The sequence below is a fragment of the Liolophura sinensis genome, chromosome 9 (assembly GCF_032854445.1).
Source record: "Liolophura sinensis isolate JHLJ2023 chromosome 9, CUHK_Ljap_v2, whole genome shotgun sequence".
In the NCBI taxonomy this organism is placed as follows: domain Eukaryota; kingdom Metazoa; phylum Mollusca; class Polyplacophora; order Chitonida; family Chitonidae; genus Liolophura; species Liolophura sinensis.
In genome coordinates this window covers 23,488,338-23,506,221 of record NC_088303.1, presented here as the reverse complement: position 1 = coordinate 23,506,221, position 17,884 = coordinate 23,488,338, and the positions used below count along the sequence as shown (strand labels likewise).

General features: G+C 41.0%; 1 protein-coding gene across 1 annotated transcript; it reads right to left on the bottom strand.

Annotated features, from left to right (window-relative positions):
- Window positions 1–1,828: 1,828 nt before the first annotated feature.
- LOC135475716 (uncharacterized) lies at window positions 1,829–11,735 on the bottom strand. Its single transcript, XM_064755649.1, has 5 exons — window positions 11,135–11,735; window positions 10,692–10,905; window positions 9,210–9,431; window positions 6,779–7,006; window positions 1,829–2,070 (listed from the first exon to the last, which is right to left on the bottom strand). The coding sequence occupies exons 3-5, from the start codon at window positions 9,289–9,291 to the stop codon at window positions 1,829–1,831; spliced, it is 552 nt and encodes a 183-aa protein (XP_064611719.1). The 5' UTR covers window positions 9,292–9,431; window positions 10,692–10,905; window positions 11,135–11,735.
- Window positions 11,736–17,884: the final 6,149 nt, after the last annotated feature.

The following is a 17,884-nucleotide window of genomic DNA, read 5'->3' as shown; positions in this document are numbered from 1 at the left end:
TTTCATTTAATCACGCTAGCGATGTCTGACATCATCTACCTTGATTTAGTGATCCATATTAACTCTTCAAACTGATCTTTTCTTCATGAATATGTATAATTCGTGGTTCAGTCAGATTCCACATTAGTTATTAACACTGACATTAGTTCAAAAGAACATGAGAGGAGGCTGTAGTGAGAAGTATGCGGTGTACAGAATAAAGACGTCCCCCGTCTCTCAGGTGTATTGCCAACGCAAGGGCTTCCCCAGTATACGGTTGAAGTTGTTATGAAGCAGGTGTAGCCGATGAAATTGGCCAAGCTAAAATATTCTTTACTATCCATCCGTCTACTGTATGCCATTAAATAGCTAGACGTAACCATGGCTATTTAACATAATCCTGCCCTACCGATGGAAACGACTCTACTATCTTCTGGCGGGAAGTCGTATACGGTAAATGACAGTTGTCACGTGCAGACACCTATAGCACTATATACGAAAATCATGAGATTCGATGGCCACGCCAAAGAATTGGAAAGATTGTGTGGATTTCAATGTTTACTGTAGAATTTGTTTAGCACAGCTAGTATCCACAATGAATAATCGTGTTGTGACAACTCAAAGGCGTGATTTGGCGACGGAAAGTAAGACTTCTAAGGAGCCCCTGGACGCTTTCCATTTCGTCTTCCCTGACGTTGTTAAAAGGAGAGGGCTATGTCTGCATGCCATGTTCCGTGAGATTAAATAAATTAGAAAAGGCTATACGGAAAGAGGAAACCCGCAAACGGGAGAGCGGGGATATTTACAAGGATATTAAAGAGCAGTGGGAAACGAACAAACTGCACTTCTTCCGTCCACACTTTTGCCAGTTCTTGCTTGATGATGAATATTAGCGAAGACATACTCCCACTTTAACCAATGAAAATTTGTATTCTTCCGCGTAGGCTTTTTTTCCAGACGGAGAGTTCAATGGCTAACTGTCATCACTTCCCACTTGTATACGAATGGTATTTCGACAGACCGAAAACCGGTAGGTTAGGACGGTCTGGTTTGGAGAGACTAGAATTATACCTTGAATACATCAGAGTGTATATATATATATATATATATATATATATATATATATATATATATATATATATTTAAACTTATCTAACATACAGCTTGAAAATAGGGGAAGAAGGACTTCTTTCTTCATTTAAGACAACTTGTCTTACACAAATAAGGTGTGCACGTCAGATGTGTGCTTTCCGTGACCCACAGAGTTGTCTCCTTTGACTGACCTTTCCCTTCTTTGAACCTACCTTCCCAGCTTACGTGTGTCATTCATTACCTCAGCGTAGATTAGTGTCACCAGGGCTATTTAAGGGTCCGAGAGCAACCTGGTGAGTACATAAACTCACCACACTATCACTGAGTAACCATGTAACTAATAATATCAGTACATGTGGGAAAGTTCATCACTAAAGTTGTCAGTGGTCGGTGGTTTATCAATTGTGTAAGGGAAACAATCATGAACATGTTATATCCTCATTATAAAATTCCCTATCATACGTCACAGGTTCTTAAAATTATATAATATATATATATATATATATATATATATATATATATATATATATATATATATATATATATATATATATACACAAACAAAAAACAAATGCATAATCGTAAAAAAAAGAAACGTTTTTGATAGTCACTAAATCCAGTAAAGCTGCGATAACAAAGATGTTTGCCTAATTTATGGACTCAAACATATGACTGCCTTCTGCGCTATAAAGGTTTACCTTACATGAAGTGGTTGTCTCATGGAAGTGTATTCTACTTATGAATATTTGCTAATGTTTCAGGGGAAATAATGTACCCAGCCCGAGGCGTCCACCAGACTGTCCAGTACATTGCTAGGACTGTCAGTCCTCAGCTCACAGAGCACTGTGCCCGGGGGAATAGTCTTGATGTTTATGGAAGTACAGGACTTGGTCTGGCTGCACTGTGCCACGCATGTGGCCACTGACTTGAGGAGACCCGAGAACAGAACTGTGCCGTTCGACTTCTTGTTCTTTCGCTGCTCTAGCAAGTAAAACTTCTCTGAAATAAAACAGGTACCAGACCTTTAGAAGACATAGCCGTTGGTCAGAATTGATAAAATCTTAATTAACGATCAGAGAAATATTAGCGACGTTATTTCATCCATTCCATAAGGGGACTATTTTTATTTATTTATCTGATTTTTTGTTTTACACCGTGGTCAAGTCTATTTCCCTTATACGATGGTGGTCTGCATGATTTTGGGAGGAAAGTGGCCACAGCCTGGAAAAAATACAACCCCCATCTGCAGGTTCATATTCCTTAGAGAACATGCGCCACTCTCTACGTTCGCTTTACATCACTGCCACCATTAACAAAGTTTGCATAGAAATCTTGCACAACGCCGAGTTCACAGGAGTCACGGTGATGAGGCAGGAATTTTGTTAGAAATACAAATATCTTTATGAACTTTTGTTTCTAATAATATTTTATACACGTGCATTCTCTTTATCTAAAGTATGCCAAACATGATTCTAAATAACGCCTGAGTGAATTTCGCAAGGACAGCGGTGGTGAGGCTAAGTCTAAACAAGCTTACGAGCGTGACTACACAGACTCCAGAGGCCAAGTTTGTCCAGACGTGGTGGTGATATAAAGCGATCGCACTGAATAGATACCCTTGACTCATTTTGAAGCGCTAGCACGCTAACAACATGCCGTGGAGGTGCCCCAGATGTTATCGTCCAGCAATAACAAAAAAAAGTCACGGCCGTAGGGTTGGATTCCAACACTCGAGTGCGTGAGTGAGTGCTTGGGGTTTGACGTCATACTCAACAATTTTTCAGTCATATGAGTCCTTATGGTGTATGTAATGTGCCTCCTTGTCGCAAGACGGATTTCCACCGCTCTTTTATCTAGCGCTGCTTCACTGATACCACTTACCGAAGGCAAGTAAGCCACCTCGCCCGAGCCATTACTCTGATACGGGTCAACCATTTGTTGCACTATTCCGTTCATGCTGAACGCCAAGCGAGGACGTTACAACTTCCTCTTTTAAAGTCTCAGGTGTGACTCGACCCAGGATTGATCCTGAAGAGGACGCTCTACCAACTGTCGATCACTCGACGCCGTTAGATGTAATCACTTGTCGCGCGGCAGGCAGACTACAGCATTGGGCTGCCGGCATCCAGATATATACTTAACACATACTAAAATACAAAATAACATTTCATTTAAGTAACTGTGGTTAAAAATTAAGTTAAAATTTTAAACAAGGGCCCCGCGAGTCGAGAAGCGTCACACCGTGGGTCTCGATCCTGTGTTAGTGTCATTAGTGTCAAGGCCAGGGCTCATATCTTTTAGAGACATGACGAGAGCTAATGTGTGGTAGTGTTATGGCCTGGGCATGTGTGTGTCAGTGTTATGGCTTGGGTATAAGTGTGTCGGTGTCATGGCCTGGGTTTGTGTGTGTTCGTGTCATGGCCTGGGCTTGTGTGTGTCAGTGCTATGGCCACAGCTTGTGTGTGTTAGTGTCATGGCCTGGGCTTGTGTGTGTCAGTGCTATGGCCACAGCTTGTGTGTGTTAGTGTCATGGCCTGGGTTTGTGTGTGTTAGTGTCATGACCTGGGTTTGCGTGTGTTACTGCCTGGGATTGCGTGTGTTAGTGTGTGTTTGTGTCATGACCTGGGTTTGTGTGTGTCAGTGTCATGGCCTGGGTTTGTATGTGTCAGTGTCATGGTCTGGGTGTATGTGTGTTAGTGTCATGGTCTAGGTTTGTGTCTGTTAGTGTGTGATAGTGCCATGCGCTGAATTTGTGTGTTTTTTAGTGTCATGGCCTGGGTTTGTGTGTGTTAGTGCCATGGCCTGGGTTTGTATGTGTCAGTTTCATGGACTGGGTTTGTGTGTGTTAGTGTCATGGCCTGAGTTTGTGTGTGTTAGTGTCATGGCCTTGGTTTGTGTGTGTTAATGTCATGGCCTGGGTTTGTGGGTGTTAGTGTCATGGCCTGGGTTTGTGTGTGTTAGTGTCATGGCCTGGGTTTGTGGGTGTTAGTGTCATGGCCTGGGCTTGTGTGTGTCAGTGCTATGGCCACAGCTTGTGTGTGTTAGTGTCATGGCCTGAGTTTGTGTGTGTTAGTGTCATGGCCTGGGTTTGTGTGTGTTAGTGTCATGGCCTGGGTTTGTGTGTGTTAGTGTCATGGCCTGAGTTTGTGTGTGTTAGTGTCATGGCCTGGGTTTGTGTGTGTTAGTGCCATGGCCTGAGTTTGTGGGTGTTAGTGTCATGGCCTGAGTTTGTATGTGTCAGTGTCATGGCCTGAGTTTGTGTGTGTTAGTGACATGGCCTGAGTTTGTGTGTGTTAGTGTCATGGCCTGGGTTTGTGTGTGTTAGTGCCATGTCCTGGGTTTGTATGTGTCAGTGTCAGGGCCTTGGTTTGTGTGTGTTAGTGTCATGGACTGAGTTTGTGTGTGTTAGTGTCATGGCCTGGGTTTGTGTGTGTTAGTGCCATGTCCTGGGTTTGTGGGTGTTAGTGCCATGGCCTAGGTTTGTGTGTGTTAGTGCCATGGCCTAGGTTTGTGTGTGTTAGTGCCATGGACTGGGTTTGTGTGTGTTTAGTGTCTTGGCCTGGGTTTGTGTGTGTCAGTGTTATGGCCTAGGTTTGTCTGTGTTAGTGTCATGGCCTGGGTTTGTGTGTGTCAGTGTCATGGCCTAGGTTTGTGTGTGTTAGTGTCATGGCCTGAGTTTGTGTGTGTTAGTATCATGGCCTAAGTATGTGTGTGTTAGTGCCATGTCCTGGGTTTGCATGTGTCAGTGTCAGGGCCTTGGTTTGTGTGTGTTAGTGTCATGGCCTGAGTTTGTGTGTGTTAGTGTCATGGCCTGGGTTTGTGTGTGTTAGTGCCATGTCCTGGGTTTGTGGGTGTTAGTGCCATGGCCTAGGTTTGTGTGTGTTAGTGCCATGGCCTAGGTTTGTGTGTGTTAGTGCCATGGACTGGGTTTGTGTGTGTTTAGTGTCTTGGCCTGGGTTTGTGTGTGTTAGTGTTAAGACCTAGGTTTGTCTGTGTTAGTGTCATGGCCTGGGTTTGTGTGTGTTTAGTGTCTTGGCCTGGGTTTGCGTGTGTCAGTATATGTTAAGTGTCATGCCCTAGGTTTGTGTGTGTTTATGTCATCCCCTGGGTTTGCGTGTGTTAGTGCCATGGGCTGAGTTTGTGTGTGTTTAATGGCATGGTCGAGGTTTGCGTGTGTTAGTGTGTGCCAGTGTCATGGCGTAGGTTTGCGTGTGTCAGTATGTGTTAATGTCATGACCTGGGTTTGTGTGTGTTAGTGTCATGGCCTGGGTTTGTGTGTGTTAGTGTGTGTAAGTGGCATGGCCTGGGTTTGTGTGTGTTCATGTGTGTAAGTGTCATGGCCTCGGTTTGTGTGTGTTAGTGTCATGGCCTGGGCTCGTGTGTGTAAGTATCATAGCCAGAACTTGTGTGTGTTAATGCCATGCCCAGAACGTGTATGTTTTAGTGTCATAGCCAGAACTAATGTGTGTTAATGTCATGGTCAGAGCTCGTGTGTGTTAGTATCATGACCTGAGCTTGTGTGTGTTTGTGTGATGACCAGAGCTTGAGTGTGTTAGTGTCATGACCTGAGCTTGTGTGTGTTAGTGTCATGACTTCAGCTTATGTGTGTTTGTGTCATGACCTGAGCTTGTATGTGCTTGTTTAATGACCTGAGCTTGTGTGTGTTTGTGACATGGCCAGAGTTTGTGTGTGTTTGTGTCATGACCTCAGCTTGTGTGTTTTTGTGTCAAGATCTGAGCTTGTGTGTGTTAGTGTCATGGCCTGAGCTCGGGTGCGTTGGCGTCATGACCTCAGCTTGTGTGTTAGTGTTATGACTAGAACTCGTGTGTGTTAGTGTTATGATCTGAGCTTTTGTGTGTTAGTGTCATGACCTGAGCTTGTATGTGCTTGTGTCTTGACCTGAGCTTGTGTGTACTTGTGTCATGGCCAGAGCTTGCATGTGTTTGTGTCTTGGCCTGAGTTTGTGTGTGTTTTTGTCATGATCTGAGATTGTGTGTGTTAGGATCATGACCTGAGCTCGGGTGTGTTAGTGTCATGACCTGAGCTTGTGTGTGTAAGTGTCATAACCTGAGCTTGTGTGTGTTAGTGTCATGACCGAAGCCTGTGTGTTTGTGACATGACGTAAGCTTGTGTGTGTTTGTATCATGACCCTAGATTGTTTGTGTTAGTGCCATGACCTGAGCTTGTGTGTTTTAGTGTCATAACCTGAGCTTGTGTGTGTTAGTGTCATGACCTAAGCCTGTGTGTTTGTGACATGACGTAAGCTTGTGTGTGTTTGTATCATGACCCTAGATTGTTTGTGTTAGTGCCATGACCTGAGCTTGTGTGTGTTAATATTATGACTTGAGCTCGTGTGTGTTATTGTAATTACCTGAGCTCGTGTGTGTTAGTGTCATGACCTGAGCTTGTGTGTTAGTGTCATGACCTGAGCTTGTGTGTGTTAGTGTCATGACCTGAGCTTGTGTGTTAGTATTATGACCAGAACTCGTGTGTGTTTGTGTCATGACCTGAGCTTGTGTGTGTTTGTCTCATGACCTGAGCTTGTGTGTTTTAGTGTCATGACCTGAGCTTGTCAGTGTTAGTGTCATGACCTGAGCTTGTGTGTGTTTGTGTCATGACCTGAGCTTGTGTGTGTTAGTGCCATGGCCTGGGGTTGTGTGTGTTAATGTCATAGCCAGATACCTCAGTGCCGAAGACCAGAACTTACGTGTCTCTGTGCCAATGACGGCAACCTCACAGAGTTGCAGGTAACCGGATGCAGTCAGAGAGATTTTAACAAACCTAGCCATGATTGGCGCAACGCCCTGGTAGCGCACGGTGGTGGCCCGACCCTGGATCCCGGCGGCGAAGTAACAAAGCTTGGGCGCCACCAGTGTACCATTGGTACTTCCGACTGTGCCGGTCTCTATTGTAAAATCTCTTAGTCTTTCAAAGCCTGAAATGAACATATAATACCATAAAATTAAAACTATACTGTGTTTAATTCATATACACATGTACATGTAACCACTCCAACATGACAGTTATATTCCAAACGCTTCCCCAGGATATGGCTGAAATGCTGCGGATGTGGCGCTAAGTCATAACCAATTATTCATTCATTCGAAGAAAGCTTGAAAACATACTGAAAAAAAAAACATGTATGTATTTATTTCATCGGTTTCATCCTTGCCTATCATAAATACAGACATGTACTGTTCCATTCACCAACCTCTGGAACTCGGTCTTTTAGAGTACTCGTGCTGTCAAAGCTGTATGCTACTTCTGACTTTATATCGCCTACTTTTTCGTGAATAATAAAGTTCATAACATAACAATTAACACAAATTTATGTACTCGTCGCCCTGAAAACAAAGCACTTAGTCTTCGCTACCAGATCGGCCGCACTTAGCATCGTCCGGAGAAGATAAACTCCTAGAATGTTTGGATTGAAACTATGAAGATAAAACCATGAAAAGGACGACTGACAACTTCATTGGGAGTCTTTAGCATTAATTTTTGTTTTCAAAATAAACAAAAGGAACTACAAGCATGCAACTATTGTAAAAAAAATATCTTACAATTTTAACTCTGGGAAGAGCACTCAAGTCCTCCATTGCAACAAAGTCACTTGATTCAAAAATGGTGGTTTCAGAAGTTCGGATACTGTACGACTGTGTGCGTTGGTCATATTTGTGTAAATTGTAACGCCTCGGATTCAAAAAGCTACCATAGGTTATTTGGTAATATTTGCTGTACATGTTTGATCTCAAAGCCTGAAATGCTTCTGCCACCATCATGGATTTTATTGGCATTTTTATGTTGAACTCTGTCCAAATTATTTTCAACCCGACGATTTCCGACTTTTAAATTAATCTTAGTCTCTAGGATACGCTTTTTAGTAAATCCACATCAAAGGTCACGTTAAAGAAAACGAGTTTCGTTGTAAATCTTTGTAAGTGTACATTTGTGCATATATTTCTTGAGAAATTGCATGACTGACAATTCGAGATTTTGATTAACAAATGGCAGGAGCACGCTGACCTGTTGATACTAAATAGCTTTGACACAATTTGAGTTGAAATTTCTAAATATAGCATTTTTGCGGGTCAGTTAGCTTAAATTATACAGTGGAAGAGACGGGAAAATGGTAAAAAGGTTTCAATAAATGCCTGATACTTGGAACAGGCGGTTTCTAATGCGCTTGGTGTTCAACGCCATACTACAGATTTTTTTCTGGAAACGATATGGCTGCATTTTACTGCTCAAGTACTCGTTCATTCAAGAATAAGCCAGGTTCACTAGGCCTACTTACAAAATGAGAATGCCAGAATGTCAGCAATCGTGAGCAGCAGCCATGGCATATATTTCTTTTTTGGGAAAGTACATTTCCGCTGCATGTCGAAATTTAAGGTTTCCGTCAAGTTACTCAGCTGTATATAGCTATAGAGAAATTTCAATATTAAAATTTCCCTATATACTTTACTTGACCTACAAAATTATTCACTATATGTATTTATTATCCACATCTCCAGTCCTTTTGGCATTACATTCCCGTCACAATGTTGTTAATTTTAGTCAACGCACCATTTCAAGGGGCTGATCAAGAGAAATATGAAAGAAAAACAGTAACCCTTAATCTGAATAAGCTAGGAAAAACAGTTCAAGGAGGTTAAGTAACGAAGCTAATCCAGTCTTAAAAGAAAAGACAACCCCTTATATAACCTTGATTATTTGGGAGGAGAGGCGTAAACAGGCCTAAACGTCCAGTCATTTTATTCTCGGATGTACTTGCAAACTCTTTAAATGAACTTTTAATCTGGAATTCTTAGATTTATTTATTTATTTTATTGGTGTTTTTATCTGTAATCAAGAATATTAGACGTACACGAAGGTGGCCATCATTGTAGTGGGAGAAAAACCGGGCAGAGCTCGTAGGAAACACTCGAGTGTTGCAACAGGTAAAAGGGCAAATGCCCGGATGACAGCGGTCTTGAATACTTTATCGATGCATCGCCCTATATACATGTGGTCTCGTGTTGTCTTTTCTTTTAACTTTTGAAGCGTCCTAAATTCACACCAATTGACAGTAGAGTGTATATCTTATATTCAGTTGAGTACTCATTATGTAACAAACAAACTGCTCTAAGTCGTCTTACTGGTATCTCTGTTGGTGACCTTCACAGCCATGACGAGTAGTTCTTCACCCAGATCTACCATCCACCATGGCAGGTAGCCCATGTGGGTGTGGGAGCAGGAAACATGGTCTGTGTTAGGATCAGGGTTACCGTCCACAGCTAGGCCTGCCCTTAGGGTGGTACCGCCGGGACGGACATACGTGCTCTGTTGGTAGGCTTGTTTGTTGAAAGCAAGGTTTACGTCTGAAAAGTTGAAAACTATAAGCGTTCGTTATCTTGACATAACCTCAGACCCAATCAATGATATCATAAATGTAGATTTTATCAGAAAAGTTGGAATAAAACGGGTGAGCCAGAAAAAAACTATCCTCTTAAATTGGAAATTAATGGATATAGAAGGAATATACTGTACATTTATCGATTATCTTATAGCTGCTCTGCACTATGTCAGCTATTCACTGAGTTACATGTATGACAGCATGAGAATTTAAGCTGACTTACATGTGAATCAGTCAGAAAAGCTTAAATAAATATACCATGTCAAATGACATATAGACCCTCCCCAAAGAGTAACGTATATACAGAAGGTGGTACTTGGTGCTAACACCAGATGTACGGATGAGCGTCCTTGTGTTGTCGCTGAATGGACATATGTTGTCTATGTTTTGATTGCTGGCGTTCTCACTTTCTCACAGCGTAACTAAAAATAACCCTGTAATCAGCTTTATCTTGTGAAAATCTACATATGCGTTTCTTTCTCGGGACTCTATCCCTGTACAAGGTGCTATTAAAAACTCTGACATCTATATGACGCCATATAAGTACGCTGACGACCATATGATCGAAGACAGCGCAGCGTAATGACCCAGGAGTGTATCACCAATGCGATCGCTGAGTTCAAGTCCAGCACATGCTGGCTTCCTCCCCGGCCGTACGTGAAAAGGTCTGGCGGCAACCTGCGGTTGGTCGTGCGTTTCCCACAGCCACTGCCCGGTTTCCTCCCACCATAATGCTGGCCGCCGTCGTATAGGTGAAATGTTCTTGAGTACGGCGTAAAACGCCAATGAAATAAATGAATAAATCATATGATCGAGGAGCTCACAGTGCTGTGAACGCCCTGTAGGAAAACTTCTGACAATGTGGACATCACCGTAAAAACTCTCACCAACTTCATATTAACATAAGCCTGCACGTCATGAAATGGAAAACTGACGCAGAGGTGCTTATACGTTAAGAATTACGTTAAAGTAAGAAACGGATATTCAGGCTATCCAAAAGGTCCATCTGTTCTTACTTCAAGAACACGTTCAAGGATGTATTCTCATATAGAAAATCCATATAAATCGACCGTGGTAAACATGAAATGGGAGTGTGGTAAACGTATCAATTTGTGCTATGACGCAGGTGTTACGTAATGCATGTAAGACGGCGGGGAACCGGCAGACAGAAGTCGAAGCGGGGACACTGGACCGTAACCATCTGGAGTCATCTTAGTAGATGTACCTTGTTACAACAATAAAACCAGTCTTGTACACAAAGCTGAAGTCGTTTCTTTCTCGACCTGAATGATAACCGAGCTGTCACATTGGCGCTGCGAGCAGGGTCGTGGAAATTTCGAGGACTGATAAAAGCTGAAGGCAGGAGTGTCAAATCTTGTCTCTGCATGGCCGAATCGCTCTGGTGGTGAACTGGTGTCGCAATCGTTGTAGAGGTATTCCTGAAACGGAATTTCGAGCTTTCACAAGCAGTAAGGAATAAGGAGAACTTTGATTGCTCTTCAAGGGCAATTGTGCAGTTCATTCTTAGTTCAGTCCAATATCTCAACGTGGGAAGAAGTATATCCGTGTCCTGCAGTACAAATTCACGAAGTATCTGAAAACATACTTTGGCAGTGACTACCAAACAGTGCTCTGCTGGGAATGTGAGCCTTGGGACAGACAACCTACCTGTTACAACGGCCTACAATACTTCGCAACACGCCCTGATAAAGTATCCTCCAGCTTTCCCAGTGTATGGTAGGATCTCTAGGTCACCCATGGGCCTTATGTTCATCGCGTCATCATCCATTGTCACCCAATAGACGAGTACGCTGCTTATCTCCATGCACGTCTGTTCACAGTCTTCGAGGAAGTTCGCCGTAATCAAGACATTCTGCAAAACAGAAAAATCTTGGCGACAAAAGGATTCGAGGAGAATCTTACCAAGTTTGTAAAACATTATATCTTGCCCGTCATGTGTTCAGGGAAGGCGAGAGCAAGAACTTTGCTGACAGATGGTTAGGACAGTATGACGTCATCAAAGTGCTTGTAACAGTCACGTATGAAATGAGGGCAATCTTCGTACAGTTGCAAACTTCAGTAATTTGAAACCAGCTTACATCAAAACAGACCATCACAGATGCACCACCCCACAAAACGCTTGTTCCAGTCCAGAATGTGCGCCAAAGCCACAAAGAACTGACACGGAAAATGAAGAAGACTTCGACTTCTACCATCTCGAGGCTCTACCAAAATCGATAAAACAGCCGAGAGGGAGTAGCATTACGCCTGCGCCACTGCAAAGAAAAGGAGGGGGGGGGGGGGGGGGGGCAAAGATCCCACAGAATCAGCAGTGCCAACGAGAAGATCTACTCGTATTCCCAAACCTGTTGTTCGATATGATCCATCATAATTCACGCTATTGTTCTATTGCTCTATTTTCTTTGTCCCTAGTTCCAAAAGCAGTATATAAATATGTGTTCAAATTATTTTCTATCCCTTTCTATCAGATCTAAATCATTCCAAACTTTGTTGCCTTACACATGTGATAGCAAAAGTTTCTCAACTGTACATAAAAACAGACTAAGGGAGATAACCCTAAGGCATAAGATTCCTGATGTGCTTGGCATTTGCAATAATAAATAGCATATGTGTATATACATGTAAAACTAATACAGAACTACCACATGAAGGTATAAAAGCTCTGATAATCATGCCTCAGTGCACCCAAAAGCTGGCAGCTATGCTGTAGGCCATGTCATTGCTTAGGCCATGCTACACCATAAGCCATCTTGGCCAGCATAGCAAGTAGCAGGTACTTCCTCTAGATCAAAAATATCAGTTCAAAACAGATATTATGACTGCAATCCTAATGAAAGCAGGTTTCTTTGCAGAAGTCCCCTCATGTTATAACAAAGTTCAGTTATGTTTAATAGCTTACACTCACATAACAAGGCCTATATGAATGTACTGTTCAATGTAGATATCTATGTATTACTATTCTTTCACTTTCACAAATCTACCACAATAGTGAACAACAGTAATGTACAATAGAAAGTGTCTAGGGCCTACAATACATCCACACAAACACTACACACACACAGCCAGTGTGCACGGAAACTTTACAGGTTTAATACATGTATAAGTGCATATTAGCAAGGAAAATTTCAAATATTTGGAAGTCCTATGTGTAAATATCGATGAAGCACAAGTGTTCAATGGATTAGTGTTTAAAGTGTTTGCATTTCCATTTTGTAGACAGCTGGTTGCGCTCACACTCTAACTCTTATCCTCTGGTATAATACACTACCGCTTCTTTCAATGTTGTAAATTTCGCTTTTAAATTTACAACATGCCTATTTAGCATTATAACTAGTATCGCAACTTGTAATAATACAACTCTTCTAGCTGCGGGACACCTATTGAAATTATTCGCATTATTATTATTATTCTTATTCCACCGATTTTGTGAGAGGCATACAGCCCAGATCGCTAGACCAATTGGCTTGAAATTTTGCATTAATATTCCCCAATATCTGAAGTTGTGCACTACGGAGCACATGGTTGGGCAACCAAACTTGATTTTATATGAAATCGTTTAAACATCTTCTTCTCAAGAACCACTGAACCGATTGTTTTGAAATTTGATACGCAGCTAGCCCTTAGGTAGTTACTTTAAGTTTGAGAAAATCGATGACTTCCGGTGAAAACTTTGAAAGCTCGCCATTGGTCAATGTTGTGACGTCACAACTAGTTTTCAAATTTCAATTTTTTTAATGTATTCTGGTGTATTTCAAGACACTGATTCCGAATCTGCTTTATTTTTCGCACATCTCTAAAGTTTTTGAGACATAGTCAAAAAACAAAAATTTAGTCTGGTAATTTTATTGACCTGTAACTCGAGAATTATGGGGGCTAGAAATGTAAAACTTGCACCAAGTTGTAGCCTAAGACATGCTCTTTCTGGAGTATGCCAAGGGATTTGCTCTACAATCAATAGTTTTCTCACTAGACGCGTTTAAATGACAACACCGTTTTTTTTTTAGAAATACATGTTAACTGTATGGCTTTAACATTGAGTTAGACGGCATCTGGATGTAGATATAGTTAAGCTGTCTCCTATTTAACAGCATACAATTATATCTACAACAGCAAACGACGCGGACCCCGGCCGAGACTCCTATGCAGTTCTAGTTTATTTATATTTGGGGAAGGGGGGGTGGGGGGAATTCTTTCAAAAATTCTTCAAACAAACTGAAGACTTGTATATGCAGAGTACAATTATTCTACGTTGGCCTTTATGCAAATAAAGCATATATATGATGTTATATGTACATAATGTGAACATGAACAATGAAACATTTGTGTGTGTGGGGGTGGGAGTCAAAAACATGACGACACTCAGCGTAAAACAACATGTATTTTTACGGCAAGATACCATGATCAGCCTGTGTTACCTGTGCATACTCTGGACACTGAGAATGTAAACAAGGAGAAACACTGGTGTCACTTACAAAAGGTTACATCAATAACTTAACTCAGATAGAATTCAATGTTCTATAGCCCACTATAATAGAGGGTCAATTCATGAATTGTGAATAAACATGTTCCTATCTGAATAGTCTGACATGTATAAAATTGATCAGTAATAGAGAGAGTAATGCACTCATAAGAAAAGCTGGAGGAATTACAATGCCTAGAGTGGATTAGAGCTCTCTAACAGGTATGAATGCTGTCATCCTGTTACAAAAGTGAAACTCAGCTCAGAAAATCACTCAAATGTGAACTTGCATCCTTCTGTTCTATTTGTACAGAGAAAACTATAGGTTTAGTAGAATGAATTTGAAATCATATGCATCATATGCTACAAGGAGTTCAAAAAGGTAAGTTAGCCACCATTTCTCTATATTTGTTACCTGCTGCTTTTTGTCACAGGATGGCAACATGCTGTTGAGTGACAATTAGCACCCAGGTCCCCTTTAATGCGAGATCTCGCAATATGTCTGTTGAAAAAAAATTAAAAGGCGGCCCTCCAAAATGCGAAAGTGACTTACAGGGTCAAAGATTGATTCCAGTGGAAATCATGGAAAAAATGTTTTATTCTCGACAAAATGTATATATGTACATTTCAAACTTGTCCATGTGAACGTCATGCCAGGCTTTCGAGTGGCCTAGTTATCAGAGCCAAAAAGTCTGGAGACATGGATCAAACCCCGTATGGTCATACCAACGACTTTGCTTAGCGCTCAGCACCAAGAGTGTAGCATGGATAGAGGAGCGAAACGAGTCAAACCAAGGAAACCGGATTGGTTGGCACGTTGTCAGTACAATGTGGCTGGGTGGGGTGTCACGTTTGATGTCTTAGGAATGTTACTGCAGAACTTCAGCAGCATGGACTCCTCGTGCCACAAAAAGACAGTATATGTACACACACCTAATGACTTCTCATCGTTATACGACGATAAAATTGAGTACGACGTAAACCCTCATGCATGCGCACATACATGCCTATTTAGGAGGGAAACAGGTTTGCCAAATGGTAAACTAGAGGGTTGAGGTGTACAGCAGGCGATAAGATGCCAGGCTGGGGTCACTGGATCGAAACACGTGGTAGTCTTTAGCACCATGCGTGTTGTATCAAAGAAGTGAAACAAAGTGTTAGGCTCAGTAACAGGAAGGTGTCCTGTTAGGTGTCTTGGGGCAGCGTTGGGTTTGATGACTGGGAGAGTTCCTGGGACTCTTGGGGTTCCTGGGAGTTTCTGAGACTGTGAGAAGTGTCGAGTTTTTTTTTTTTTTTTTTCCTGATTCTGTTCAAGCCATTGTGCTACATGTCGTGTAATTTGCTGTACTGTTCAAATATTTACCTGAACAAACCCAGACTGAGGTAAATTTACGAGGCAGTATTTCACCTGGAAACATGTATAGGCTACACATACAACGTGCAGGGACACAAGATAACGTTTTCTTGTTTTCTGCTTTTTGGGGTTTTTTTAGTTTTGTTTTTTCCTTTTTTTTTGTTCTTGTCAAGATTACCAATGTGAAAGTTTTGGGTATGACCAAATTCGGGATTCAACACCGGATCTACCGCACACTAACTACCAAACGGTAAACACAAGACATTTTGAACACAAAATAGATACATTTGTGTGCATAATAAAGAAAATATATTTGAAAAGCAATCCATCACTGAAACCGTACAAACACGACACCCACAGCCAGATGAACCCCATGTAGGCCTGGATCTAGATAGCCCTACCTTTGCCAATGACCAGGTACTTAACAAAGGTAGGCCTACATGTTTAACAAGCAATGAAATCCCGCGAACACGTGGACGAAAAGCCAAATGGAAAAAACACGCAAATTATTATTTATATTAGCGGTATATATTTCTTCCTAATAAACAGGAGCTTATTTTATAGGCCTATTTGTGATTCATTTTAAACACTATCAAAAACGGACTGATGATCACCTTTTCTGATTGAATGGTTGTTTCCAAGAAACCACGTGCTCCTCATAACATGAATGTATACATCATCACAACCAGCTGTCTGACAGATTACATGGCTCAGACTTGATCGATCACACTTGTATGTAACACTTTAGTATTAGTCGATGTTTAAGATGACCATATCAAATGTAAACATCAAACAGTACTGGAGGGCTACACATCGTTGACAACTTTCAACTAATAGACGACAGATTGGCTCTGGCTAGTGTTTTGAGCAATTCACGTTCTTTCGTTTCCAAGTACTTATTCCTGTAGAGAAGATCTTCAAATGAAAACCTGTTGGGCGGGACCAAGCAAACCGTTACATATATTGATTGACAAGTCTGGCGCGGCAAGCGTCAGATTGAACTTTAACACAATCAAGGTGTTTTGTGGGTGATTGGTAGATTACAAAAGTGAAACACACGAGTAAAAGGGTATAGCGTTATTTATATATGAGCCAGTCAGTCGTCTAAACCGGATAGAGTCTATTATCAAACATCATGCCGAATGAACTCTATCCTATGCTTAGCAGAATGCTCGATACTATCATTATCACCTTGTGTGTAGCTAAGATCATTGTCAAAGCACAGGTACCTCGTCATTCATGATCAAGCCACAAGGCCACAATCAAATAATTTTTGTAACACTTTTGTAACCACTATCAAAACACTTCACAGCTATAGTTTAAACAACAAAAGGTTATTAAAATCAAGGCATATTAATATAATAAAGGTCAGAATCAAATTATGGTTATCATAAATCATTTCTAGGTAATACTATAAAGGCTGCCAACAAATGTTTATAACACGTCATCACTAGTTTATGTAACAAAACCAACATGAAGGCATGTTTATAACACGTCAACACTATGTAGCAAAAACCACCACGAGGGGTATGTTTATAACACGTCTTCACTAGTCTATGTGTGGCCAAAACCACCATGAAGGCATGTTTATAACATGTCAACACTAGTCCGTGTGGCCAAAACCACCATGAAGGCCTGTTGCAAATCTCAACACTAGTCCATGTGGCCAAAACCACCATTAAGGACTGTTGCAGCATCTCAGCACTAATCTATGTGACCAAAACCATCAGTAAGACAATGTTCACAACACCTTAACACTAGCCTATGTGGCCAAAACAACATAGAGGGCAAGTTTACAACACGTCAACACATATAACATTTTACATCAGCTAGTAAGATCACTACTAGGGTTTTCATAACATGGCATTTCTAATCCATATAGCAATGACCACCAGCAAGACATGTTTATATCGCGTCTTCTCAATAGTTCATATAGCAATATAATACAAGACAAAGACCACCGCCAAAACTATGCCTATATATCAAAGTATGTTTATAGCATGTTTTTTTTTTTATATAAAAGCGACCATAGTCAAAGTATGATTATAGCATGTCTGTTTATACAACGAGGACTTTATGGAAAGTCAGCACACGTATCACCAAACTCAAAATAGCATCCGTATAAAAACAGGAAATTTATATAACTGATATATATATATATATATATATATATATATATATATATATATATATATATATATGAAAACAATCCTATACATAACTTCTCTGTATAGACAAAGCCACTAGCAATGCATGCACATGACACTTTTCAATTAGCATGTGCATGCATGACACCACATGTGCAAGCATGATCATAAACCATTCCTGGTATTCTAGATAAATACAGAATGATTAAAATATTCCACGGTATATATGCTATGTAAATATGACCACAACCAATTAAGTGTCACAACACTTCGCTGATATAATGTGTAAGTATGGCAAAAATCAAAGCATGCCTATTACCCTTTAATGATGATCTTTCAAAGTCGAAACTCATATCTTCAATAATTATCATGGCATCGTGTGAGAATCGAAGGAGAGCCATCAATGTAATAGTGTACGTATAAAAAACATATGGAGT

What these genes read in the sequence shown, in the direction of transcription:
- LOC135475716 (XM_064755649.1), bottom strand. Translation starts at nt 9,291, where the DNA reads ATGGGCTACCTGCCATGGTGGATGGTAGATCTGGGTGAAGAACTACTC. An exon ending in GGTCACCAACAGAGATACCA is followed by an intron (nt 7,007 to 9,209) that starts GTAAGACGACTT and finishes TGTTCATTTCAG; the next exon opens with GCTTTGAAAGACTAAGAGAT. An exon ending in CGTCATTGGCACAGAGACAC is followed by an intron (nt 2,071 to 6,778) that starts GTAAGTTCTGGT and finishes GTTTTATTTCAG; the next exon opens with AGAAGTTTTACTTGCTAGAG.